At 43.9% G+C, this 26,387-nt stretch overlaps 1 protein-coding gene and 1 long non-coding RNA gene across 4 annotated transcripts; both read left to right on the forward strand.

Annotated features, from left to right (window-relative positions):
* On the forward strand, window positions 1-6,947 carry TBR1 (T-box brain transcription factor 1). 2 transcript variants are annotated; one of them, XM_068687688.1, is made up of 7 exons: window positions 1-805; window positions 1,156-1,310; window positions 1,635-1,756; window positions 2,024-2,182; window positions 2,851-2,912; window positions 4,724-4,841; window positions 4,947-6,947. In XM_068687688.1, exons 1-7 carry the CDS (start codon window positions 114-116, stop codon window positions 5,565-5,567), a joined length of 1,929 nt encoding a protein of 642 aa, XP_068543789.1. In that variant the 5' UTR covers window positions 1-113; the 3' UTR covers window positions 5,568-6,947. The 2 variants fall into 2 exon arrangements, with proteins under 2 accessions (XP_068543789.1, XP_068543788.1); XM_068687687.1 differs by having other exon boundaries at window positions 4,724-6,947.
* A 635-nt stretch (window positions 6,948-7,582) lies between these two features.
* LOC137859047 (uncharacterized) lies at window positions 7,583-25,280 on the forward strand. Of its 2 annotated transcripts, none has more exons than XR_011098129.1 (6): window positions 7,583-8,038; window positions 18,608-18,768; window positions 20,051-20,113; window positions 20,657-20,762; window positions 23,044-23,164; window positions 24,043-25,280. It is a non-coding gene; the product is annotated as an uncharacterized lncRNA (long non-coding RNA). The 2 variants fall into 2 exon arrangements; XR_011098128.1 differs by lacking the exon at window positions 24,043-25,280 and adding an exon at window positions 23,257-24,036.
* Window positions 25,281-26,387: the final 1,107 nt, after the last annotated feature.

Raw genomic sequence — 26,387 nt, forward strand, 5'->3', positions numbered from 1 at the left:
TTGGTGGATGAAGTGCTTTCTGTCTAGTGAGGGTCCCAGGATGTCTAGCTTCTGATACTGAGGAGCCCTTTCAGATCCAGGGACTGAAGGGTTATTACTGTGGTGCTAGAGCTATGCAGCTGGAGCATTGTCTTTCTCCCTCTATCATGCTCTCCAAGAAATTTCTCAATGTGAGCAGCAGTTACCCACATGCAGGCGGATCTGAGCTTGCCTTGCATGATCATCCCATTATCTCGACCACTGACAACCTGGAGAGAAGTTCACCTTTGAAAAAAATTACCAGGGGGATGACGAATCAGTCAGATACAGACAATTTTCCTGACTCCAAGGACACACCAGGGGACGTCCAGAGAAATAAACTCTCTCCCGTCTTGGACGGGGTCTCTGAGCTTCGTCACAGTTTCGATGGATCTGCTGCAGATCGCTATCTGCTCTCTCAGTCCAGCCAGCCCCAGTCTGCTGCCTCTGCTCCTAGTACCATGTTCCCTTACCCCGGCCAGCATGGACCTGCTCACCCAGCCTTCTCCATCGCCAGCCCCAGCCGCTACATGGCTCACCATCCTGTGATCACCAACGGAGCTTATAACAGCCTCCTGTCCAACTCTTCGCCGCAAGGCTACCCCACGGCGGGCTACCCTTACCCCCAGCAGTACGGCCATTCCTACCAAGGGGCGCCTTTCTACCAGTTCTCCTCCACCCAGCCGGGGCTCGTCCCCGGCAAGGCTCAGGTCTACCTGTGCAACAGGCCGCTCTGGCTGAAATTCCACCGGCACCAGACGGAGATGATCATCACGAAGCAGGGGAGGTAAGCCGCCGCGCGGACCCTCTCCGGGCGCCGGGGCTGCTCGGCCGGGGGAGCCGCCCGCTGCCGCCGCCGCCGCCCCGGGGGAGCCGCCCGCCGCCGGGGCCGGTGGTCGCCGGGGCCGGTCCCCTCCGGGGCAGCCCCCCCCCGGCTCCCCGCGCCCCTTCCCCGCGGAAAGCTCGACGTTTCGGGAGGGAGTTGCTTTGGATTTTTGGTTCCCGGTCGCTACCGGGAGCCGGGAGGATAATGCACAGCGGGCTGGCTCCTCTGCGTGTGCGTATCGCTGCCGCTGGCTTGCTTTCCTTCTTTCCTCTCTTTTTTTTCTTTTTTTTTTTTTCCTTTCCTTTTTATAGGCGCATGTTCCCTTTCCTAAGTTTTAATATTTCTGGTCTCGATCCCACGGCTCACTACAATATTTTTGTGGATGTAATTTTGGCGGATCCCAACCACTGGAGATTTCAGGGAGGCAAATGGGTTCCTTGCGGCAAGGCGGACACCAATGTACAAGGCAAGTTCCTCCAATTAACACTTTTCCCGACACATATGTAGGTGAGAATGATTAATTAAAGCCTTTGTGGACTGGCTCTAGCGACTTCTTAAACGAGAAAGGGCCAACGATGCTTTTTAGAAAAAAGAAAAGGAGGGTGGTGGAGAAAGTAAGAGGTGATCGGAAAACGCTGCTTTAATCCCGCTCGGTTAAATGAAGGCGGTTTCCGCAGAAAAATAGCGCTAACTTTAATGGGGTCCTTCGACCCCGCGTGCTGCTGCAGAGGCAGAACCAGGCTACATGCGAGACCCGTGATGTGGTGGTGTTTTTTGTTGTTTCGCTTAGGAAACCGGGTGTACATGCACCCCGACTCCCCCAACACGGGAGCCCACTGGATGCGCCAGGAAATCTCCTTTGGGAAACTAAAACTTACAAACAATAAAGGAGCATCAAACAACAACGGGCAGGTCAGTGGGGGAACCGCAAACGCTCCGTTAGGCTTTTTTTTTTTTTTTTTTTTTTTGCTTTGCTGCTTCAGGCAGAATCCTGCACTCTCCAGTCGGATGTGTATATGCATTATATATATAGTCCTTATTTTTAAAGACCGTGTCCCCAAACGAGGATAAAGGGGCGGCGGGGAGGGAGAGCCCTCGCGTCCTTAGCCGCGGGCATCACTGCCCCGTCCTGCTGCTCTAACCCCGCGGCCCCCTCCCTCCTCTTCCTCTGCCTGACAGATGGTGGTTCTGCAGTCCCTCCACAAGTACCAGCCCCGCCTGCATGTGGTGGAGGTGAACGAAGACGGGACGGAGGACACCAACCAGCCGGGCAGAGTGCAGACCTTCACCTTCCCCGAGACCCAGTTCATAGCGGTCACCGCCTACCAGAACACCGATGTAAAGAGCTCCCCGCTCCGGCCCCTTCGCGCTCCCTGCACGGCCCGGCCGCTGCTCCCGCTCCCCCGGGGCTTCGGCACCGGGAGACCGGGGCCTCCCCCCGCTCCCTTCCCGTTTTGCCTCCGCGTTGTGCCCCGGGGCCGGGCGGGGATCCCGCCGGGAAGCTCCCGCTCGGCGGAGATCAATTGGCGAGGCCATCGATCGCACCGGGGCGATGGAGCAGCTCCCTCGAATTAAAACCTCGTTACCGCCTTGGCCGCGTTTCGGCATGGCCGGGTGGCGGTGCCCCTCTCCCCGGTGACATATGTTCGGGCCGCGGTCCCGGGTTAATTATTTGGCTCGCCGCGAGCCTCAACTCTCAGCTACCGCTCTGCGGGGCGTTTCGCCTCGTTTCTGGGTTTAAATACATTCACGGCCATGCGCTACGCGTAAACACACTTTTGAAAACATGGGGTTAAACGCGAATATTTAGCGTGATTTTTAGAATAAAACGAATCTTAAGATTCGATTTTTGGTATCTAGTAGCATGCCGCAGCTTCGTTTTTCGTGTTTCAAAGGCAATTTGATCGACTAGAGCGAAGCTCGGTGCTTTTAAAAGCGCGGTGGCTGCAGCAGAGTGCATTCTTCGTGCTTTTCACACCGTGTGCTCTGCTCCTCTGTTTCCCTAGATCACACAGCTGAAAATAGACCACAACCCTTTCGCCAAGGGCTTCCGAGACAATTATGACACGTAAGTAAAACCGCATTTTTCTTTCCCTTCTGCCGGCTGCGGGCACCCGTCAAGGGGAGAGGCTGGGGGGCGCGGGCAGCCTCCCCGCCACGCCGCCCCGGGCGAGGCCCGGCCGGAGCCCACTGCTTCTCTGCTCTCCTCAGGGCTGCGGGCACACAGGGGCTGCCCCATTTGGGGCTCAGCACATGCTGGGGAGCCCCCGCACCCGGCCCCTTTCTTTGCGCCCCTTTCCAAGTTCGCGTTGAGTTGCGCGCAAGGGCCCCGCGCAAGGCGCGCTGTGCGCCCGCCGGGTTTGAATAAGCCCGGGCTCCGCAATCCCTGTGTCCAGAGCAAATTTTCTTTTCCGTCTCGTTTTGTTCCCCTCTGGGGTTGGAGAGTTTTTTTTTTTTTTTTTTTCCTTATATATATTTTTTCTCCTTCCTTGCATCTGGGTGGAGCTAAAGGCTGCGAAGTTTTAATCGCGGTTTGTCCCCGCGCTGCCTCCCCCGCTCGCAGAACCGCCCGGGGGCTGCTGCCAGGGCCTGGCTACTGTGGGGAGGCCGCCCCGGTCACCGGGAGCCGAACGGGGACAGCCGGGCCCGGCTGCAGCAGCGCTGACGGCTGCGGCTCGCCTCGGCCCAGGGCATGGCCGGCGGGCACCTCCTGCCCACACACCCCCACAGCCCCTTCAGGGCTCAGGGCGGGCGCAGGGCGGCTCAGAGCCCCGAGGGGGCGGGCGGCCCTGGAGCTACTCGGTCCCTCTGCAAGCCCCGGGGCCGCAGGACGGGGCCGAGCCCCTGAGGGAAGGAGGAAACCTCCTCCTCCCTCTGGAGGCTGCAGCCGGGAGCAGCCTCCCACCCAGCGCCCCAGGCCGCGTGTAGCACCCGCGCCTGCTGAGGCCTCTCGCAGGGCTCCAGCTCCCCCCGGCAGCGGCATTTCGCTCCCAGGGGGGAAGCGACGCCGAGGCCCGAAGCAGCTCCAGATGCTCCCGGGGCCGAGCAGCGGCTCTCCCCGAGGGGACCGCCCCGTCGGGCGGCCGCTGCGAGCCGCGAGGGGCCGGGCGCCGTGAGGGCAGCCCCGTGATGTCGCTTCTTGTGCGGCCTCTGCAAGACCCGCGGCCTTCAGAGAGGGTTCGTGGCCTTCGCCCCCAGCCTCAAGTGCTTTTCCCTTTTTCAGAGGGGAAAAACTTTATAGGGCGTCACTTTACAGGAGACGGGGGGAGGGGGAAGCTTCAATGTTGTCTAGCACGTTGGATTTGTTTAAGGGCCAAGTTTATTTTGGATAAGAAATTCCAGGAGGCGTGGAGGGTTAATTAAAGCACAGTTTTAGCCTGAATTAAATACAGATAGTAGTTATTCATCCATTAAAGTTTTTATAATCGCAAATTGCAGCCCAGCATGGGAGAATTATATATAGGCCACGCAGGGAACACTAGATGCGTCTGGTTCTGCATTTCCTCCAGTAGGTGTTTAAAGATTAGCCTAATTTAAACCCAGTAAAATGTTGATGGTTCGTCTGCGACTCTCAATAATAAGTGTTAAACAGGCGCTATAACGCCGCAGCCCGCCGCTCCCGCTGCTCGCTGCACACGCCCGGGTTGCCTGTGGCGCACACGGCGGGACCGGTCAGCGTGTGACGGAGCGGGGATTTCAAGCCCTGGGCTGAGAGCAGGAAGCCCCTGGGCTAAGAGCAGGAACCCCCTGGTCCCAAAGAGCAGCTTGCCGTGCCCTCCCCGGCTAGGGCCCTGTCTCCCGGCCCCACCGAGGGCGGCGGCGCCCGCCCGTGCCCCCGACGGCGGCGCCCACCCAGCCCTGTCCCCTTCTCTCCGGCAGGATCTACACGGGCTGCGATATGGACCGGCTGACGCCGTCTCCCAACGACTCGCCCCGCTCGCAGATCGTGCCCGGGGCCCGCTACGCCATGGCCGGCTCCTTCCTCCAGGACCAGTTCGTGAGTAACTACGCCAAGTCCCGCTTCCACCCCGGGGCAGGAGCCGGCCCGGGGCCCGGCGCCGACCGCAGCGTGCCCCACACCAACGGGCTGCTCTCCCCACAGCAAGCCGAGGACCCGGGGGCCCCGTCGCCGCAGCGCTGGTTCGTCGCCCCCGCCAACAACCGCCTCGACTTCGCCGCCTCCGCCTACGACACGGCCACCGACTTCGCCGGCAACGCGGCCACGCTGCTTTCCTACGCGGCGGCCGGCGTCAAGGCGCTGCCGCTGCAGGCGGCCGGCTGCGCGGGGCGGCCGCTGGGCTACTACGCCGACCCGTCGGGCTGGGGGGCGCGCAGCCCCCCGCAGTACTGCAGCAAGTCGGGCTCGGTGCTCTCCTGCTGGCCCAACAGCGCGGCGGCGGCGCGCATGGCCGCCGGCAACCCCTACCTGGGGGAGGAGGCGGAGAGCCTGGCCCCCGAGCGGTCCCCCTTGCCGGGCGCCGAGGACTCCAAGCCCAAAGATTTGTCCGACTCCAGCTGGATCGAGACGCCGTCGTCCATTAAGTCCATCGACTCCACCGATTCTGGGATTTACGAGCAGGCCAAAAGGCGGCGGATCTCCCCGTCGGACACCCCGGTGTCCGAGAGCTCCTCGCCCCTCAAGAGCGAGGTGCTCACCCAGCGGGACTGCGAAAAGACCTGCGCCAAGGACATCGGCTACTACGGCTTCTACTCGCACAGCTAGGCGCGGCCCGCCGCCGGCCCCGCCGTCCTTTTGCACAATAACTCCTCCGCGGTTAGCGCACTGACCCCCGCCCCTAGCTGCCCCATCCGTTCCCCCGGCCCGGCCCGGCCCGGCCCGGCTCGGCACGGCCCGGCCCGGCGGGGAGGCGGGCAGGGAGGCAGGCAGGAGGCCGAGCCGCCCTCCCCGCCCGCCCCGCGAGGCCCGGCGGAGCCCCGGGGGCGCGGACGGCCCCGCCGCGGGCGCCCCCCCCGCGCCTCCGAGCCCCGCCGGTCAGTAGGATGTGTAGACTCTCTCCAGCCGTACAGCGCTTCCTTCCTTTTACCACGGATGGATACTAGGGGATGGTAGTAATAGTGGGGAAAAAGAGCCTGTGAAATGCCTGTACATAGGGTTCTAATTTATTACTTTCCTTTGGGTTTGTTTCCTATTTGTTCGGATTCTTTTTTTTCTTTCTCTTTACTTTTGTTTTCACTGTTAAGTCGCAAAACTTAGATCTTGTTTAAATCCCCTCACTCTCCCCCCGCCTCCCCTCCCCAGGTGAACACTCCTTCTAAACGCCTCTGGAAATGCTGAGCGCCCCGTAGCCGTACAGCGAGTAATGGGTTTCTCACTTTCCCCGCAACTCCTCGCATGAAATAATTACGCACTGCCCTGGGCTAACACAGCTACGGAATAGCTGAGCTTTCCCTTCAAAAGACCAGAAATACGTCTCGTAGGAAAGTCGATTAAAGTAGCATGACGCCTTCCAAAAGCAAAATTAACTGCCTCTGTATTTTTTTCTTTAAAAGGAATAGCTCGACATCAGCAATATTATTATTTTTGTGGTATTCCTCCCCCCCCCATCGCCCCCAAGTGCCAAATCCATTACTGGTCCCTGCAGGTGCCAAATATGCTGACAAACTCCTTTCAAATTTCTTTGCAGTTTTTCCCCTCTTTCTTTATATTGCTGTAAATCTTTGTAATGAATAATCTAAAAAAGAAAAAAAAAAAAGAAAAAAAAAAGATATAGACGACTGAATTGTTGGTAACCATAGTGTAGTCCAGTGAAGATGAATTGTGAGTTGTATATTTTACTGCATTTAGTTTTGGAATTGACTTTTTCATAAAGTAGCTAACCGAGATCTGACTTCCTGGGGAATAAAGTGCACATCGAAAGTAAGAGCGCTCTTTCCTGTAAACCTCTGATTCTGGCAGTGACGGAGAAGTAATATCCCTCCAGGTCTCCCCCCCGGCGAAGCAGAATAGTAAGTCTTCGAATTTTGAGTAGCAAATCTATACGATTAACGCATTTTTATATGAAACACAACTGCAAACTGAAATATGCATCGGGCTAAATATTCAGTCTAGGTTACACTCGACGGGGAAGTTTCCTAATAGAAATTCAGGGTCATAAACGTGTGTATATTTTTGACTCTTCTGTAAATCGAATGTTGTGATTTTTATATTTGTTCTGTTATGTCCGTGGAACTGAATAATTTATACAAGTACCTGCTCCATTGAGAAATGTTTCGGTTTTTGCCCGTTTGTATCGTCTGTGTATAACAAGTAAAATAAACCTGGCAAAACGCTCACCTCGTCTCGGGACGCCGCTTGGCAGCGAGGGCGCCGGGGCTCGCCCCCTCCCGGCCCGGCGCTGCCGGCCGGAGGAGGACAAGGAGGAGGAAGAGGAGGAGGAGGAGGAGGAGGAGGGACGGCTCGGGGGGTGCGGGTCTCCCTGCTTGCCCCGACCGCGCCCCGGAGCAGAGGTGAGGGGGGCGGCTGGGTGAGGACCGCCGCTGCCCCCTCAGGGAGAGGCGGGGAGACGGGCCGGGTGAGGCGCCTTCCTCCCTCGCCTGTGGGGGCCGGGACGTTAGGGCAGGTGTGAGGGGTGACACGGCGAGTTTGGGAAGCCGCCGCCGGGGCCTTTGGTGCCGGTATCGACCCTCACGGCCCGGCCGCCCGCGCTGGGCTACGGCTGAAGTGATGGCGGCGGCGGCCTCGTCGGGCAGGGCGGGAAGCGGCCGGGCCGTGAGGGAGGAGAGGGCCCGCGGTGAAGCGCTCCCCACTTACCCCCCCCGCAACTGCTCCCGGGTCCCGGTGCCCCCTCGGCGTCGCGGCGAGGAGCCGTCCGAGGTGTAACACACGAACAAAACTCGTCCCTCTGTCCCCGCCGTCGACCGCTGCCCCCTCCGTCCCGTCACGCAGCCCTGAGGGGCGCCTCCGCCGTGAGCCCCCCGCCGCCGGGCCCGCAGGAGCCCCCCGCCGCGGCCCCTCAGCCCCTGAGGCGGGGGCTCGCTGCCGCCTGCCCGGCGGGTTGCGGCCCGGGGGGCCGGGGCGAGCGCCTGGAAGGGCTGAGCAAAACCCCCGCCTGAGAGCCAGTGGTTAACGCTGTTCCGTAACTATCTCGACAGGACGCTATAAATCACTAACTCTTTCTGCGGGAGAGTGGAAGAGGTAAAGGCTGCAGAAGTAAAAAAGGCTATTTCCTGTCGGTAGGTCCGTTTATTATTACTTATTTTTATTATTATCGCCATCATTAGAGATGCAGGAGTGTATCTGCCATACACGCGTTTGCTAACGCGTTAAAATACCTGCATAAACCTAGAATCAAAGCTGCGGTTTTTGACCCAGGGTATGTAAGTGATAATATACTTGCGGCTTAGTTAAAGCAAAACCCCGAGTTTGAATTCGAGAGACCAGCAACTATTTGCATGAATTTTACATGAAGTATAATTTGTGTTATTATTCTAGCCGTGCTGAGCGGGTTTTTAATTTAATTATTCGGGAAAATAATCTACTCAACTGCCCTTTCTTTGCGTTACTGAAATTACACAAAATCAAGCTCCGAGCAAGACGATCCCTAGAAAGTAATTCCAAGTTCCTATCGGTAATACTTGCCATGATATTTCCCATTAATGCTATATCCCATGTAATACGGTGAGTTACGCTCTGCAGATTTTGCACGAGTACTCTATGCATATTTGATGACACATTGCATATTTTAACAAGGTTTTTAATGACTGATTGAAATGTTTGCTAAGATATTTTTTAAGAGCTGGAGGAGAAATGGTTGCGGAAAATGTGTGTAATAGAATAGTGATAAGGATGGGAGGGTTTTGATTGACAGTATGAGGAAGCAGATGGATGACTAGGTAGGTCAGAGGTAAAGATGCCTTTGACAGCTTTTTAAGTTCCTTTGGCCATTTTGGTCCAATGAATCATGCAAAACATGTGTACATTACTAAACTGATGTCTCTGCATCGTTTACTGTTGGAATCCTTATCTCTTCAAACCCACCCTAACCTTCTTTCATCACCACTTGACGTGCTATGTCTAAACTAGATTGCAAGATCCTAAGAAGGCAAGAATCTGTCTTGTATTACTTGTCAGCAAAAAAAAAAAAAAAAAAAAAAAAAAAATCATGTAAACCTATGGAGCTAGAAGAACAACCGCGACAGATTGGCAGAATAGGCGTAAGGTGGGACACGTTCTTCTTAATTTTCGCTGTCTGGTCATCACTCCCCTCCCCTAGGTAGTGCTCGAGGGAACTGTGGTGAACAATGATTCCCCCCCCCCAATTGGCATAAATCTGAATAAGTCTGATAAGAGACCTAATTGCATAATTTTACTTATAACATTATGCAGTGAGTTCTGTTGCTATAGTTAAAATGGTTTTCTTTGCAGTCCGCGTTTTCAGGTGCTTTGTATGTCCCTCATAAATTATTTTGTCAGCTGGAAATGCTGTGGTTTATCCCTGTGAAAGGTTACTGTTTTCGGAAGTCTTATTTAAATTACATAGGAGAATTTTGAAACCACTCAGACACAAAAATAGAATGCATGTGTATTGGGAAAAGCAGAAAAAAGGATTTTGCATGGAAGTATGCTTTCCAGGTACTGCTTCTGTGCAAACTGTATGCAAGGTTTCGTTTTAAGTATTAAAACTTGTCATGAATGTGGTCTCCAGTGGGGAATGTGTGACTAGCTAAGATACAGGGACAAAGTCAAACGAAAAAAAAATTGAAATAGCAGAGTGATAAGTAGATGGAAGGCAGCAGACTGTTCGCATTCAGTACCCTGTTCTTTTCAGCTAATATGTTTGTAGCAGGTCTAGAGAGCCACGCAGCTTAGTGATAACATTTCATGGATTTATCAGAATGCATATTAATTTGGGAATGCACAAACAAAAACACCTCTTATTTCAAGACCACAATCACTTGAGAGCCTTCTATTTGTTCAGATATGTGTATCTGAAACATATATATCTCTTTGAAAAGCATATATATCTCTGTATCTAGAAATTTTAATCATAGGTAATATTGTCCTTCTTATAAAGGTAGAATAATCATTGATGCATAAAGATCCAAAGCTGCCGTTCCTGATTAGGTATAACTTTTGGCCTGATAAAATATGTTACACAATAAAATCTGTGATGTTTTATTCATGTTACCACTGCAATTCCTCCGGGTTGCTGTGTTTCTAACACTAAGGGGCTGATACATGTACGAATGATCTTGTTGGTCCTAAGCTGACTTTTTTAGGTGATTTTTTTTTTTTTTTTTCAAAATTAAAGGCAGAATGGATGAAGACTTCAGCTACATTCCTTCTGTGTAAACTATAATATTAGACTGTATTAACAGGCATTTATTTCTTAAGCTTTAAATAAGAAACAGCTGGTAATGACTTTGAATCTGTTTTAAGAGACATTTTAGGTAAAATGTTGATAGCTTGTAAATGTGTATTCCTGCCTTAGTCTCTGATCGTGCATGCAAGTTCATATGTGTGAATAACGTAAAGTAAGAGGTCAGTCCTACAAAGACTATTCACTTGTCTAAAAATTCACAGACATAAATGTTTTCAGGATCAAGGCCTTTTTCAATAATTGTGATATTCGTGTACCTTGAAGTGACTGACTAATTTAGAATACACTTAATAATTTGATTTTTTTTTTTTTTAATATAGTAGAAACAGTGCGTTGATGAGTTACCAAAGCGCATCAGACAAGCTTCCACTTCAGTCATTTGTAATACCTTTTGGGGGGGCTTGTTCAGCTATTTTTTTTTTAATTAATTTTAATTTTCTAGTGCTACTCCTAAATTAAACTTATTTTTAGAAGTCACATCTTAATTTCTATAGGCCATGCTACAGAATTCACTTTTTTTTAAGTAGGCTTCTTCCATGGAGTGTATTTTATCCCAGAGCAGATAATACTGGTCTGGGACTGAAACTTCGAATTGAGAGAAAAATTTAGGTTGCTGCAAGGTGTCCTAGTTTAGATGGAGACACCCACCCACCAGGAATTAAACTGAAATCACAAATGTAAGTTAAGGAACACTTTTAGTGATTGATTAACACCCTGCTTACAGCTTACTTACCTTTGTGGAAATGTTTGCTGAAGGGCAGACATTGATTATTGGGGATAGACAACAACCAGACCATCTGATCTCCATCTTCTGCGGCTCTCCTGTTGGAGATGCTGAAGAAATGTGGTGGTCACTCCTTGGCTATGAGGAAAGCTGGGGCTCATCCACACATGCTGCTGTATCTCCTGGGAATCCCATCTCAGCGTCTTGCAGCAGCACTGCCCTTCTTGCCCATTGTTATGTGAGTGGTGCCCACATTTCATTAGGTCAGATCTGTGGTGTAATGCCACAGAGAAATATCTGGTCACCACACTACGTCTGTTTTCAGCAAAGTATTAAAGCATCTGCCCCTTCTTGGTGTTTCCACCACTTTATCCCTGTACTTCTAAAGCACCTTAAGCTTGGTGGAAGCTCCCTTCTGGTAGCTCAGTTTACTTTTCTGTTGTGTTAGCAGAAAGGGGCATTTGACTTGGATGAGATGCAAGGTACTGAGTAAGAGGTGAAAGGTTTTGCTTCATATTGACAGCTCATGAGTCAAGCTATTGAAAACACCGCATGTAAGTGACAAGGGGTAGGGGCATTTTTCAAAGTCACTGAATTGTTTAGTAGCCTACGTTGAGAAATGCTGCACGTTTCACCAAGAAACCTGCAGTGCTTCTGAGTTTGGAGTTATGCCCACCCTTTTGACAGTTTAGGTCTTGGACACCTCATTGAGCAGTTATTTCAGATATTAATTGAGGATTGGGGTTTGTTGCTGAACTGTGGGCAGAGTACCACAGATTAAATCCTCAACTGGTGCAAAATTATGTTATTTCCTTGGTTCAGTAGATCAATACTGATTTGTGTCATCTGATTGTTTCCTCTCGTGTTGAGATACAGCCCAAAGCAGGGGCGGTTTGATGGAATGAACAGGGCCAGGTATTACTTTGATGTACGTATTTGTTTCTCCTATATTAAAAGAATTTCAAAAAAAAAAAAAAAGACCAACTGCTATCTTATTGTACTTGCATTTTTAATTACCTCCGTTTTGATTATAAGAATAATTGAAGCTTTATTTCTGCTTATTGTCAAAGTTGATTTTGATGCCTTAATTGTCTTCATAGATAGATCAAAACCTGTTTGGCTAGTGCATGTTATGCAAGGATTTGTCCCCTTTTTAGGGGCAATATTTATGCCAAGAGGATTCCTTTAGTACTGAAGAAATGTTCAGAAGCTGAATGGAAGGAAATTAATCAGGTATTTTCAGTCCTTCTTGTATCTGTCAAAAATTTGGTAATGTCCGTATCTTTTTTTTCACACATTTTGCAGTCTTATCTAGAGTCGCTCTTTTTCTTTTCTCTTAAATAGGATAAAAAAACTGATACTAACATTCAGTGCTGTATTTTTAAACATTTCAGTGTTCCAGCTGATGTATTTCCATATATTGTTCACTTACAATTTTTCTCTGATCACTGATATCAATTAAGAGTATTTAAAACGTGTTTTTTCTTATTGCAGTCTGATTCATTTTTATAGGTAGACCTAAACTTAAGTAGCATGAAGTGTAACAACAGAAATGGAAAGTGGGACTTGAAAATTCAGTATAAAATTTACTGGAAGAACATATGGATGAAAGATTGTTTCAGGAGTTTATTTCCCTGTACGCCATTTAGATGGGTGTAACTTGAAAGGCCCAAATCCACAGTAGTCCATTAGCAGTATACGCTCGTTTTCCAAATACTTTATAACCGGAGAAACAACACAAATAGTCCTGTGACAGTGTAAAGTTTAGCAGATAGATGCACAGATGTCTTTGCAGGATGAGGACCTAAGTCTGTTTTTCTTTAGTAGTGTTATCTGTTGTGGGTTTTGGGGTGTTTTTTCCCCTCGGTAATGAAAATACAGTTCTGTTACCATGGTCAGATTTCCCATCGATAGCGGGACAAGGGCAATGCCGGTGCTAAATACACACTCTGCTAAACAGTAATTGTATTTAATTTTGACTATAGCTTGATGTCTACAGCTGTCACAGGGAGAGTGTGCAGCTCTGTGTACCCGACCCTTTCCCCAAGGCTGGGTTTGCTCAGCTAAGCACCTCAAAGTAGCTTGGATGGGAATGGTGCTGTTGTTGGGGAAACTGCCCGGTGGTGCAAGGGCAGGGCTTCAGCAAGCCAGACGGTCCCTCTTGCAGGCAGTGGGTTGACCCATAACACAAAACCCACCCCCAGAGAGTTGGTTAAGATGGTGCGTGCACTGCTGCACACCTGAGAGATGAAGCAGAAGCTCTCCAAGCTGACGCACACACACCAGTAGTCCCCTGGTAGCTTCTGCTCTCCTTCTCTGGTAGACCTCCAGAGCTTCATGTGAGCTCCAGCCTCTGCCTTGCTCTCCTCTGCCCTTTTCCTCACTGCTCACCCCAGAGGTGGTTTTGTTAAGGGCTTGAGCACATCGGTGAGCTCTCTCCCTTAACTCCTTTTGAGGAGATGCTCTGACAGGGGTCTTTTCTTGCTGAGGAATAGTGAAAAGGAAGAGATTCATTGAAGGCTGCTTTATTTTGTATCCAAATGTTTTTATTTACATGTACCTAGTTTCTTACAGTTTCAAAGGATTTAACTCAAAATACACACACACACACACACACACACACACACACACACATATATATATATATTTTTTTTTTCTATGAGGGTGTCAGTTTATGGGTTTAACCTGAATTAAACAGGGTGTCTGTTTATGAGTTTTCTCCTAATTGGCAAGTAACAGATGAACTAGTTTTGTGGGTGCTGTACTGCAATTTATAGGGCCACTTCTGATCTGAGCTTGATTCTTTACAGCTTATTTATTTTTACATTTTAATATAATTTTCCAAAAAATTACTAGCCAGAAGATATCTTAATAATCTATCTTAATCATTTTTAATATAAAAATATTAAACATTTCAAGAAATTCTAGTCTATTCTGTATTTATCCAATGTAGATCTTATTGAATGTCATTTTCTAATAATGTTATTTCTGAATAGTAGCAGAATATTCTAGAAGCAATGTGCATTTTCTTTTCTGGGTTACACAAACATTCTGTTTTGCCTTAGAAACCTTTTTATTTTTATTTTTTTTTCTCCATTTTATTTATTTATTTTCCCACTGAGAAGCTGCCAGTATAATGCAGCTTTAGTGCATCTTTTGTATTTTTCCACGTCTTGGTGTCCTCCTATTTTTCATCGGAGGCTTAGGTGCAACTCAGCTGGCGTTTTATTCTATGTCTTTACATTTTTCTTCATTTTATTCTGCAAGGCTGGGTATGTGTTGTGCAGACAGATGAGCATTGTTGTTATATTTGCAATATTTTTTACAAAATTTTATCTTGTATTATAATGATTGCAGTGACAAATCACAGCTGGTCAGAGTCTGGGAAGATTTTTATTGAGCATCTCCACCATCAGATCATGGGGTGTGTACGTCAGTTGGGCTGAAAGCTTGGATGGGGTGTCAGCTATCATTGAATCTCACCTAGATTTATATCCTGCTGTAAATCACACAGCTGTGTGAAGAATAGCCTCTGCAATCTAGGAGATGCCTCCTCTAGATTCTCAGGGCTGTTACTAGTGGCTTTGTTTCTGACAGCTTCTAATTTTCTGTATACAGTACAATCAATTATTTTGCACATATATGCTAAAGCTAGAGGCTGTTTTTTGACTGTGCATGCTACAATTAGTTATGTAAATAGCAGCATATGCTTCAAGTTTCCAGTGATCGCCCTGCCTTTATAGGAGTGTTGGCTCAGGCTCTGCTTTGAAGTTAGCTGGCAGAGGTGGTTGGTGCTTCGTGGCACAGACTCTGAAGACAGTGCTTTCTTCACCAGTTCCCTCTTGTGCTCAGTGTTTTAGTCTATAGCAGTTGTTTATACACTGAAGCCAATACATGACTCCCAATGTGCTAGGGATTTTGGTAGTCAGACTCCTGTGCTTCCCAACATCTGTTTTGATTTATGTATAGAGGTATGCTGGCAACTGCAGGTGTGCTGTTGGACACCTCCCATCTGCATTCATTATTCCATTTCTCCCCATTCCATTTAGGTTACTTCTTTAAGTTTGAAATTTTGTTTTTCCTTAATGAGTTCTAAACCAACCCTTTACAAAAATTTATTTATTTATATATTTATTTTTTTGGGGGGGACATTATTTAATTAAATTACATGATTAGTTATTTCCATATGAAAACCTCATTATTGTAATCTCTTTAGCATCATCAAGTATTCCTGTGTCTTTTTTTGTAAAATGCTTCAGCTGCAGTGTAATCTAAATGGTAGGCTGGCAAAGCAGCAAATTCCAAATGGTGCTTTAGAAGTGCTCACATGCAAATTGTTGTTTTTTTATTTTTCCCTAAAAGATTCTGCTGGAGCCGTGATGAAGCATCCAGTGTGGTGCAGCTTCTGGCACTTGGTTTGTCAGTAGGACTTTTGAGTCTTAAACCACAAGCTAGAGAAACTAGACAGGCTTGCTAAACCTTGCTATCTACTACCTTTGTGCTAGCTCTCTATATGGGAGAATATTCTTTAATGATAATTTTGGTTTGTAGTATTTTATGTTGTGGCACCTACTAATACGGCGCATTTGTTGGATATAGAAGCTTCTCCAAAATTCACTAACTCTTAAGGTAAGTCTGTGCCAGTACTTTTGAGAATCGTCATGTATTACTTGTATCTATGTTGTAACCCCTTATTGCCAAGGGCATATAATAGTAAAGCAGCAACATTATAGTAAACGGGAGCTTAACTGGTATGGTGTTGAATCTGGATGCTGTAAAAAGCCTCTGAAAAAAATAATTCAAGCAGATCTCAGGTGAGAATCCAAGACTTCGCTGTGGATTGATGAAAAAAAGACCTTGGATATTTTAAAGAGTGTGCAGACTAGCTGAAATACTCATTACTAAAGAGCAGTTCAGAGTCTGTTGGGTACATAGACTAAAAATAAAATGTGCTGAGTGGATATATTTCCTCATAGATGAGGAAAGTTCCTAAACTTAAGACTGCAGAAGAATGAATTTATTTCTTCCCCCCTCCCCCCTTTTTCTAAAAAATAAAAAATATATATTAAAAATAAACAGACAAAAAAACCCAAACAGGTATAGCCTGAAAGGTGGGAAAGAAAATTCCATAGCACAGTATAACTAATGTACAGGGTTGGTAGAGAAGACACACCAGGCACCACTTACTGGTAGCACAAGCAACAAGCTTTCATCAGAATACTTCGGCTGATGTCTTCCACCAGGACCATTAATAAATGATCATATGTATAGGACCTTTTATTTTAGGGAAAATCAAGGGTTAGTTGAGTGGGAAGATTTTAATTCCAGTGTATTTCTACCTAGTGTGTACATTAGGCTCTTAGGATACAGAGGTTCATTATCACATGCCTTCTATTTTGTCAAAAGTAAAATATTCGTGGTCAAATTTCTGAATGTGTTCAATGACTTATGGAAGAGTAGATTCCAGTGGCAAGGTGACCTGGTGGTCTAATAGCAGCTGCCTTTAACTGAGATATTGATAATTGCACTTCCAAAAATTACCTTTGCAACACTCTGTGCACCTAAATTAGTCTTTTAAAACCAATTTCTAATAAATACACGTAACATCTATTTATAGGCAAATACTTTGAAATGAACTGTATTTATGATAATCATACCACTGATTAAAGTGCTGAATGTAGAAGCAAGTAGATTAGTTTGACCTGATTGATGGATTAAAACGCTGCTTAAGTAAGTATTTTTTGACTTCAAAAGTAAACCTATTCTCCAAAAGTATTTAAAATGTTAATAAACTATTAAATGAACAAGTAACACTATATTCAGCATTTTTACACCATTTCTACAGTGGGTAAAATTGTAGTATAAAGTTGGTGTATACTCGATAACAATTTACATGTTTATTTTACCATCTGGTAAATGTGTAAATGATATTTTGAGAAGCACATTTCAAATTCACTTTAACAACTTATCCCCGACAATATGTATCCTATCTCATGTACTGACTGGAATGATTTTGAAAACCTCTCAGAGAAATGCAGTAACAAAACATATTATTTTTTTAGTGATGTTTAAGATCAAGCTTAGCTTCAAGTGGAGGTCTTTCACTATTCGGGGAGGATTTTGTTACGTTAGTGGTGTTAAAGAAAGATTTCAGGCTATTTTACACACCACGGTATAAAGATATCATATCATCTTCCCTAAAGAAACCATAGGGTGCATAGGTAGTAATAACAAAACAAATACAGTTTGCTATGTTGTTGTATAACTGTATTGCATCCTTTCCAGGGGGTTTGAATTTGCTATCTCTTGTGTCTAAATATGGGAAGCTCATTATTAGAAGTGTTACAATGAACCCCAAGTGGATTGCTTTTCTCATGTACTTTAACAGCACTTTGACACTGCAGCCTTCTGCCTTTTTATTTTAGTCTTCTGTTTATTGGTCTCCCTGGATTAAGTTGCAAGCACTTTCTTAAATATAACAAACTAGAGAATATTCTGTTGTAGCTTGGCTTTTATGCACCCTTTCCTAGCTGTTACTAATCTTAACTGGGAAAAAAAAAAAAAAGACTTCTTTTTCTCCTCCCCCAACCCCAATAAAATTTAAAAAACCCTGCCCTGAAAGCGAGTCTGCCTGGAGAACACCTCCACACTAATTACCATCTGGCCAATCTGCAAATGAGGTTTGAGAGCAGATTTCAAATGTAGGCTCCAGCTAGTCTGTGGCTTGTATTAGTCTATTAGTATTTATTAGGGGAGTTGAAAGCAACTGAGGAGAAGGCAGGTGTCTTAACTTTTGTAAATCCAGTCAGGTGTCTATTTGCTCCTTCTAGTCTGTTTAAAAAAAAAAAAAAAAAAAGCCTGTGACCTGGTACCTGATCAGCAGTGCTCCCTTAATGTTTGTAGCAGCCAGTTTTCCTTGAGTATAGATTTTAAAGGTTCATGTTTAGAAGAAGAACCACTGGGCAATGGTCTTAAAACACCTGTTTAAAATGCATTGTTGAAAAAAGCTGTGTATGAAATAATTTGTATAAATTCTGGTTAATTTCTATATTGAAGTTAATGAATAAATAAATTAATTTTTTAGTTTTAGTTTTTAGTTATGTGCTATTTCAGTATGTGGGGAGCAAATAGTGATAATAATAAAAATGCCATGAAACTGCATTTTTAATCTTAAAACATATGTTTGTATTCTTTTACAGGCTAATTAAGCACACTGAAATTAACAGTACTTATTTGTTTAATTTAGACACTAAATGCATTTCACTAATGAATTTCAGGTTTAGCATCTTTTTTCTCTTCCTTTTCCCTTATGGAGATTAGACGGGGCCTTTCTTGTTTGTAAATCAGCACAATCAAAGATGATTTAATTGTTAGCAGACTGTTAAATTTTGTTTTTCACCTGTCTTCCCTTTGCTGGCTGCCTGTTCTGTCTCAGCTCTGTGAAAAAGTGCTGTCAACCTTATGTAAACAATAATTTATTATTTTGTTTTTAATGAAAAGAATCAACCCACAAACCCTTTCAACAAAAGAGCAGTAGCTGTTTAGGACACCTGCTGATATAAGAGATCTTCCTACAGTAGCTAATTAGTTCATAGGTAAAGTCCCAGCTGAGAGCACCTGGAACATGCAGAACCGAATCTGAGTTTTGTAGAGCCAACAGCACTTTGTAATATGTAGTGAAAATATCGTTCTCTTCAGATTGGCTGCTGATAACTGTATGGCCGAAGTGGATGTTGAAGAAATTGTTTAAAGGTTTAAAATGGCTTCTCATTGGAATCACTTGGAACAAATGGACGACACTTGGAAAATCTGCTTGATAGCAATCTGTAGAGGTTTCTTGAAATGGTACAACTTTGAAGGTAGGTAGTTTGTGGGCTAGGCCTTGAATACTGGGTAGCTTTTTTTTTTTTTTTTTTGTATCGTATTAGAATTTCACTATAACATTATTTTCTCAAAATACGTTGTTCTCAAAGTATTTGCTGCCATACGTGGTTGGTGCTTGCAACTAGGAATGCCAGCACCAGGTAGGAGTCTGTCCCTTACACCATGATCATACTTACTTGGGGGGAATAAGTTCTTCTGGCTTGAAAAATCTAAGTTGTATGATGGCTTAAAATAATATTTTCTTTTTAGTGAAAAATATCTAAGCCCACTTAAGAAAGATTAATTAAAAAACTGACCTTTCAAAAAAGTGAGTTAAAATTACATATTTAGTTCTCATATTGTTAATAACTGGTGCTCCTTGGCCTCAGAAGCTTCCCCCCTCCCACGCTTTTATGTGTGTCTGCATATTTCCAAAAATTGTAAATATCAAACTATATATTCAGTATTCTAGCTTTTAAAATTGTAAAATGAAATGTGATTTTTCACTTTTATAGATTTTGGTATTGACTAAAATGGACCTTTTTAAAGTGACAAATACATTAATGGAGATTGATAAATTTATTTCAGACTACCATATGGAAAGACTTATTACAAGGGCATGTGGAGCACAAAGCCAATTAAAGATATTCTTTCTTCTTACTGTGGACCATTGCCTTCTTCCCTATATTTCCTGGAAGTTAAACTGAGTAGCATTTAAGAAAAATATTAATCTAAGGGTATCATCATAAATTCTCTCTTTATGTAGTTCTGTTCTTTATTGACAGTCAGATTTGCATCAAAGAACATGACACCAGTGACTTGCTGGCAGCTTAAGTAATTGGGGAAAAAAGTGGTTATTCATACGGAAACAGGAGTTGGCTCATTACAGCCAATCACCTGAATAGCAAATGGTATGGCTGCCAATAGATGGAGAAAAAGGCAAGTCTAGTGGAAAATAGGAGCATTTAAAGGCCAAGAAAAGACATATGGTCTGTCTATGCTTGCCTTATACGCCTGGAAATTATAAATTAAGCTACAATATAGCCCACCACCTTAATGTGAAAATTCTCCATTTTTTTTCCATCTTCATCTTGAGAAAATTAGCAGGCTTGGTTAGTAATAATTGACTTTTGCTTTCATGTCAGTGTTAAAATTCTATGTAAAAATGATACCTGTATTATTCCTGTCTAAAATTTGGCTGTTCTGGCCCTAAAGGACATATTTATGAAGTAAGTTTGCTTTCATAGAAAATGCAGATGTCTGTTCTGTCCTTTACAGGTGTTTGGATTTTCATGAGGGTAAACAAGAGAGAGAATCATTCTTGGCAACTATTTTTGTAAGGTAATCCTATGGTGATGGTGTTGAATGATTTGTGTCAAGAACAGTAAATGCTTTTATGATTATCTCATTTGCTTTTAACTATTCTCATAATTTTAATTTATTGTGGTAAAGCTCTCCTATACTCTTTAAGGTATATAGTATTATTCCTTTCATGAAATAAGAGTCTAAGTCCAAATTGGTTTATGAGTTTCAAATATGCTGGACTTCCTGAGGTGGCCACCTGATCACCTTTCTCTTAAGGCATTAGTAAAAGTTGAGGATACAGTCTTTTAAAATCTAGTTCTCATATAGACATGTTTCATGTGAGAGATCAAATTCTGAGGCAAGGGAGGGCAATTTGAATTTAAAAAAAATAATAAATTATGTGGCCTAAAGCCTGTGAAGGCTCATAGCATTTCTTTATTTATATATATATATATATATATATATATATATATATATATATATGTATGTATATATATATATATATAATATAATATATATATATATATATTTTAATTTTAAGGGCCATACTCTGAAACTCTAATGTTTTCTACTTTCTAGGTAGAACTACTGATCCAGTAACTCACATGGAACTCTGATAGAAGCCTCGTGGCCCTAAATTCTCAATTTTATATACCTGAAAGAGATACTAAAACTATTATTTCAGGTTTGTATTCATGGGTTCTAGAAATATGGAGTATTTTACATATTGCAAAATTTATCTGAAAGTAAAACAAAACAAAACAACAATCTGTTTTGCCTCTCTGAGTAACTCTTGACTTGTTTGTGGTGTTACAGGAACAATGAAATTTTAGATATTCTGTTCTGAAGCAGATTTCAGAGTTAATGGAGGAACAGTGGATGACAAAATGGTGTATTATAACTAATGTGTATGTAAAATTCTACATGTGAATTCCGAAGATATAGATGTTCTGAAAACTGTAGAATTTGGAGCTGTATAAAAATGTGTGTATGCTTATCTGACATAATTTCATCTGTGGAGTTTCTAATTGGGTCCAGTGACATGGTACACTTGCAGCTCTTCCCTTACCCTCGCCAACGTTAGGTTCTTTCACAAGTACTTCTGTTCTGCTCATTCTGACCGCTTCTTTGCGGGTGAGTGACCTGCTGGCTTCATTTCACTGTCTCATTTCTGCACATGCACAATAAAATCATCCCAACTGGTGAACCTTCTGACAAGGAGCTGCAGAAGTGCAGTTATTTCATCCACTTTGAACCTGACACGTCCCCCATGGTTATTTTGGGATGTCTGAGGTGCAGGGCAAGGAAAAGTAAATGTTTGCACAATTCTGAAGAAATGCTGCTAAGAAAAGTTCTTATGAAAATACTGCTTTATTCTGGGATCACCCTGTATTTAAAGGAGTACAGACTATTATTTCAGGAGGTTCCATCTTAGTGACCCTTTTTCATTCACATCCAGAAATCACTCTGTAACTCTTCAATAAACCCTTAACAGGTAAGACCAATCCTAGGTAACAGGAGCCTTTCCCCACCAGTGCACATGGAAATCGCTCGTTTACTGTAGCTCCAATTAATGGTAGTAGAAGTTACACTTGTAAATTCCCCCACGCATTAATGAGGGAACAGACCCCCTCAGTTTAGTTAACCATCTTCCAGTTACCTGGCACTTTCCCCATCCCTTGTGAGATCTCAAATATTTAATTAAAGCCTTTCCTTTTTTTTATTTTTATTTTTTTTTTATTCCTCCCCCCACCCCGCCTTCTCCTTCATTCAGTTTGTTGAGTTGTAATTCTTGTTGGCCTGATGCCTTGGCAGCGTTCAGCAGTTCTAATTGCCTGTATAGTCTGGCCTAGTCATGGAGCCTTTTAACTTTCATTCAGGCTTCCAGCAATATCAGCCTCACTGGTCACAAGCTTCCCACTCAGGTTCCGTTCGCAGCCCTTTCGCTGATTACTTGTTATGTATTTAAAGAGCTCCATACTGTTTATTTCATTTCCTATTTGAGATAGTCTGTTTGCTTAATTTTTTTCTATGCTAATTTAATTTTAAACATATAGGGCTGTCTTCCTGGTCAAACAAGCCAGAATTTTGCATCCATATGTTACATTAAATAATAATAATACAACAAATAATAGTCAGTGCTTTCTACTTCTATAACGTCTACCATTCAATGATCTAAAAGCATTCTTATTTTACAAGTGGTAAAATGGTATCAAGAGACATGAACTACTTGTTAAACATTATGTATGACATCTGTTACAGAGACAGACATAGGACTGAGTAGTTTGGTTTTCACTAATAGCAGTTAGTCTAATAATTGCAATATGCTATAGCAATTGTTAGGTTAAAATGCTCTTGGATTGAACAGGGTGTACCCTTTTGGAGATATGTATTGCAGAGATATTTGTTCTCAGAATATCATATTTGTTGGTGTATAAGATACATAACAGAATGGATATTCACATGGGCTCCATAAAGGTTGTTAGCCCCTGTAATCATCATTTGTGTTGATTTTAGAGTCATTATTATTAATCACAAATAGACAAGACTGGTTATTTTTTGTCTCATTTTGTTTTCTGTGTGAAGACCTAGCACTCTCACATTCCTGGATTTCAGTTTTACTATGGCTATGATAATTCTTCTATGTCTCTGCAGGAATAATATGATAACATTATGACCTATGAAAGTATGATTTAAATGTATCCTCTTTCGATGGTAGGCAGCATACAGAGATTAACAAAAACAAAAATGGGGACAGGTCTTTTTTAAAGGTTGCCTGTACCCAGCAGCTAATAACGGCTCTAGCTTTCAGAGACTACCATGACCTCATCCAAGGTTGCATTACCATATATGATTGCTCTTTAGGAGTCAGTAGCTGATCCTTAATGCCTGCAGTTGGCTTTTAGGATGTGCATGCTTATCTTAATTAGAGGAAATGATTCCATACTTGTGTTCTTATTTCCAAGGTCAGACAATGGAACACAAGGACAAAGAAAAAATACGACAGTATTGATACGTGAGCAAAGGTCAACCAACCAGAGAGAAGCAGATATCACTACTGGATGGAGAAAGTTCCCTAACATGGTGGTAAGCTTAGTGAAATCATCTTTCATAGTTTTCAGGAGTGAAATTAGATTGAAATCTGTATTGTGATAAAAGGTTTACTAGGGTCTTCATAGGAAAAACAAGGTGAACTGGAAAGGGAGCAACTGAGGTACATGGAAGTAAATGGTTATATCATATCCTTGGAAGAAAAAGCTTAGGAAAACAACCAGATTCCATTTTAAGACAAGAACAACTCCAACTGTGATCCTTTCTGAAAAGCAACAATGTAAAAACCTGTTTGCTACAGATACAGGATTTCTTTTGTAAAATAAACTTATCTGGTATGTCTGATTATTTTTATATTTTTTCCTTGTTTGATCAGCGTGTATTCTGAGCTCAGTTTTATGCATAAGTTGGTGCTCATGGATGCGTTTGGGCTTCTCTTGGGTAAGGACTGTGTGGGCTTTTGAACAATAGTCTGCCAAGCAATGTATCATGAATCCTAATTGTTTGAGAAAACAGTTGTTCTTTTTCTCCAGCAAATACTGTTGTATCCACATTATTAACATAGTTATGTATAGTCGTTTTGAAAATCATTCTCGATTTGCAGAATTCTAATGCTTCATACAGTGATTATGCAAAAGTCTCATGTATAAGCAATACCGATGTTACTGGAAGCGCCTCATATAGAGTCCAAATATAGCAGATCAAATCAAAACTGTGCTACATCTTAAGCAACTGTTGACCCATTTCCATATCAAATTGGTTTCTGTCATAGAAGACTTTGCTTTTTCTTTTAGAGATATTTACTTGTTCTGTGCTGCTCAAATACTGCAATGGCGCATTTTATTCTAAGGTCACTTAATTATGGGTCAATTGATTTTTAACTTAGTTTGTTTATTAACAACTTTCTATTTAAGGGACTCTCATGATGAAAGGCTTGTTCCTGCTTTGTAACATGCGACCATGTCACTGACTCCTGTAAAATCAGTCGCCATGATTCAGCACACGCAGAGAGTCAGCATGAGGTGCCCTGCCGTGTGCAGGATGGCTGCTGGTTGGCTTCATCAGCACAGTCCTAAGTCTCTAACTTACATAAATGGTGGGGAGAGGAAATTCTATTTTAAAGGTTTCGCTTTGTTCCTTGTTTATCCTACTTTTTTTTTTTCTTTCTTTTTTTTTTTTCCTCTCTTTTGGGGAGGGGGAAGGGGAAAGGAAGGGGAGAAGAATAGCAGAATTAATAGAACGTGGTATATCAGTAAAATTTCAGAGATTGCTATAAATACCTAGAGTAGGAAGAAGGTGAGTTGTTAGCGGTGTGACTTGTTTGTGTCACTTTGTTAGAACATTAGCGGTATCTTAATATAGATTTCTTTTTTGGCTTCTAATGATACATTCCTTTCACTGGGGAGGGGATGGGTAAAATTTGCTACTGCTGTTTTTCTGGCATTAACTGCAACTCCCTTCTGCTGCTCCCTGCAGCTCTCCCTGGCACGGCCCTGGGCCCTCTAGTGGACCTGCGCTGCTTGCAGCGGTGTCTCTGCCAAAACACTGCTTCTGTTGCTATGTTATTTGTTAGAGCTACGCTATTGTACGTGAAAATCAATGTAGACAACGTTGCTGAGAAGTGAATCTGAGATTCATACGTTTTGTAAAACGGCGTTTATTTCTTGCACAAAAAGTGCCTAACCTCGGCTGTAGGCAGCAGGCCATCTGGGGCCGCAGTGGTCCTGCCAGTGCCCTTACTCAAGTAATCTGTGTGCTCCACAGTGTCAGGCTGTGCCTACACAATCAATTACATTTCAGTAGTATTTGAACATTGTCACTTCAAAATATCTGTTATTTACCTTTTTCCCAGTGATCCACTTGTTTTACTGTTTGTGTGTGCTATTGTCTAAAATTTAAGCATCTTTCAAAATATAAAAATTACAAATATATATATATATTTGAAGAATAAATGCAATAGACTTGTTAGGTGATTTTGATACCTTAACAGCAGCTCTGTGCTGTGGTCATATATTTTTGGACATCAGTGACTATACAGATGAATCAAGTATACAAGAATATAATTTGTAATCTTAGTGGACTTGTATTTTTGTAGTCTTTCCTTTGAGATGTGGGGTCTGGTCACCTGGGAGAACAGTGCTGTTAATATAACGGTTTTCATTAAAAGCCAAACTTCTTCTCTGAGAGAATTGTTTTACATGACACCTCCCAAAAGAAATTTCTCATCTCTGCTAGGGGAAGCTACTGGGTCCTCCTGAAACTCAAGGTCAGTCAGTCAAAAACAGAAACACCAAACATGCGTGGTTTTATATCTCATGTAAAAGGATATGCCATTATGAAGTGCAGTGATTTCCATTACAGTGCCAGGGCCCACTACTCACTGAGAGATATGGGAATTTTCTGTTTATACATTTTCATAGATTAGCCTAAATCATGCTCTGTGACAGCCTGCTCTAGATGCCGTGAAGCACCTGGTCCTCGGTGGTGTTGAGCGATGTGTCTTCCACCTCTGCATGTAGAGGAACTCTGGGAGCATGAGGCTGTTCAGGGGCTGGTGACCCATGAGATGAATTTCCAGTCCTAACAAGTCTGGACAGTAACCTGTAATGGAACATTTTCATATCAGAGAAGGCAGATTTGTTGAAAATTGCAGTCGTAATGGAGGTAGTTTGACTGAAGAAGTAAGAAAAGCCAAAAAGTTTCCCAGTTCCTAGATGGCTCCTTGCCAGCCTGGTATTCCCACCTTATTCCCAGCTTCCATGTTTCTGGTAACCTCTGTATCAGGTTGATCTCACAACTGGAGGGCTTTAGATCCTGATTTCCTCCCTGCCTCGCTGATAGACCTCTTAAGGCTGAAGGGCATGAGTTGATTGTGGCTTTGGTCCCTCTCAGAAGCCCTGGATACTTGATGGGAACTTAAGAGCTGTGAGGCTTTGATGTGATCATGATGGCAAAATCATCAGGTCATGTTTTAACTATTGTTTGCTGTGCTTAGTTATATCATTGTAACTGTAGTTTTAGAATGCTACAGAAACAAATGTTTCCTTTGTCATAGTGTGTTTTATATTGTCTTGATGGCAGACTGTGATTGTGCATCTGTAGTTGAGAATTTTATGGTAAATGCTGGTTAAGGGAAGCAGGAGTTCAAGCTATGTTACTGAGCCTTTCATATCTGTGAGTTCCAAATCTGTCTGAACGGAGAAAAAGCAAAACAAACATTTTCTTAAACTGAAGTAGTATTCTCCAGCTGGAGTCCTGT

This window comes from Anas acuta, chromosome 6, assembly GCF_963932015.1.
Source record: "Anas acuta chromosome 6, bAnaAcu1.1, whole genome shotgun sequence".
NCBI lineage: Eukaryota > Metazoa > Chordata > Aves > Anseriformes > Anatidae > Anas > Anas acuta.

Coding starts and splice junctions, on each gene's coding strand:
- TBR1 (XM_068687687.1), top strand. CDS start 114: ATGCAGCTGGAGCATTGTCTTTCTCCCTCTATCATGCTCTCCAAGAAA. Junction 806..1,155: donor ATCATCACGAAGCAGGGGAG/GTAAGCCGCCGC, acceptor TCCTTTTTATAG/GCGCATGTTCCCTTTCCTAA. Junction 1,757..2,023: donor CATCAAACAACAACGGGCAG/GTCAGTGGGGGA, acceptor TCTGCCTGACAG/ATGGTGGTTCTGCAGTCCCT.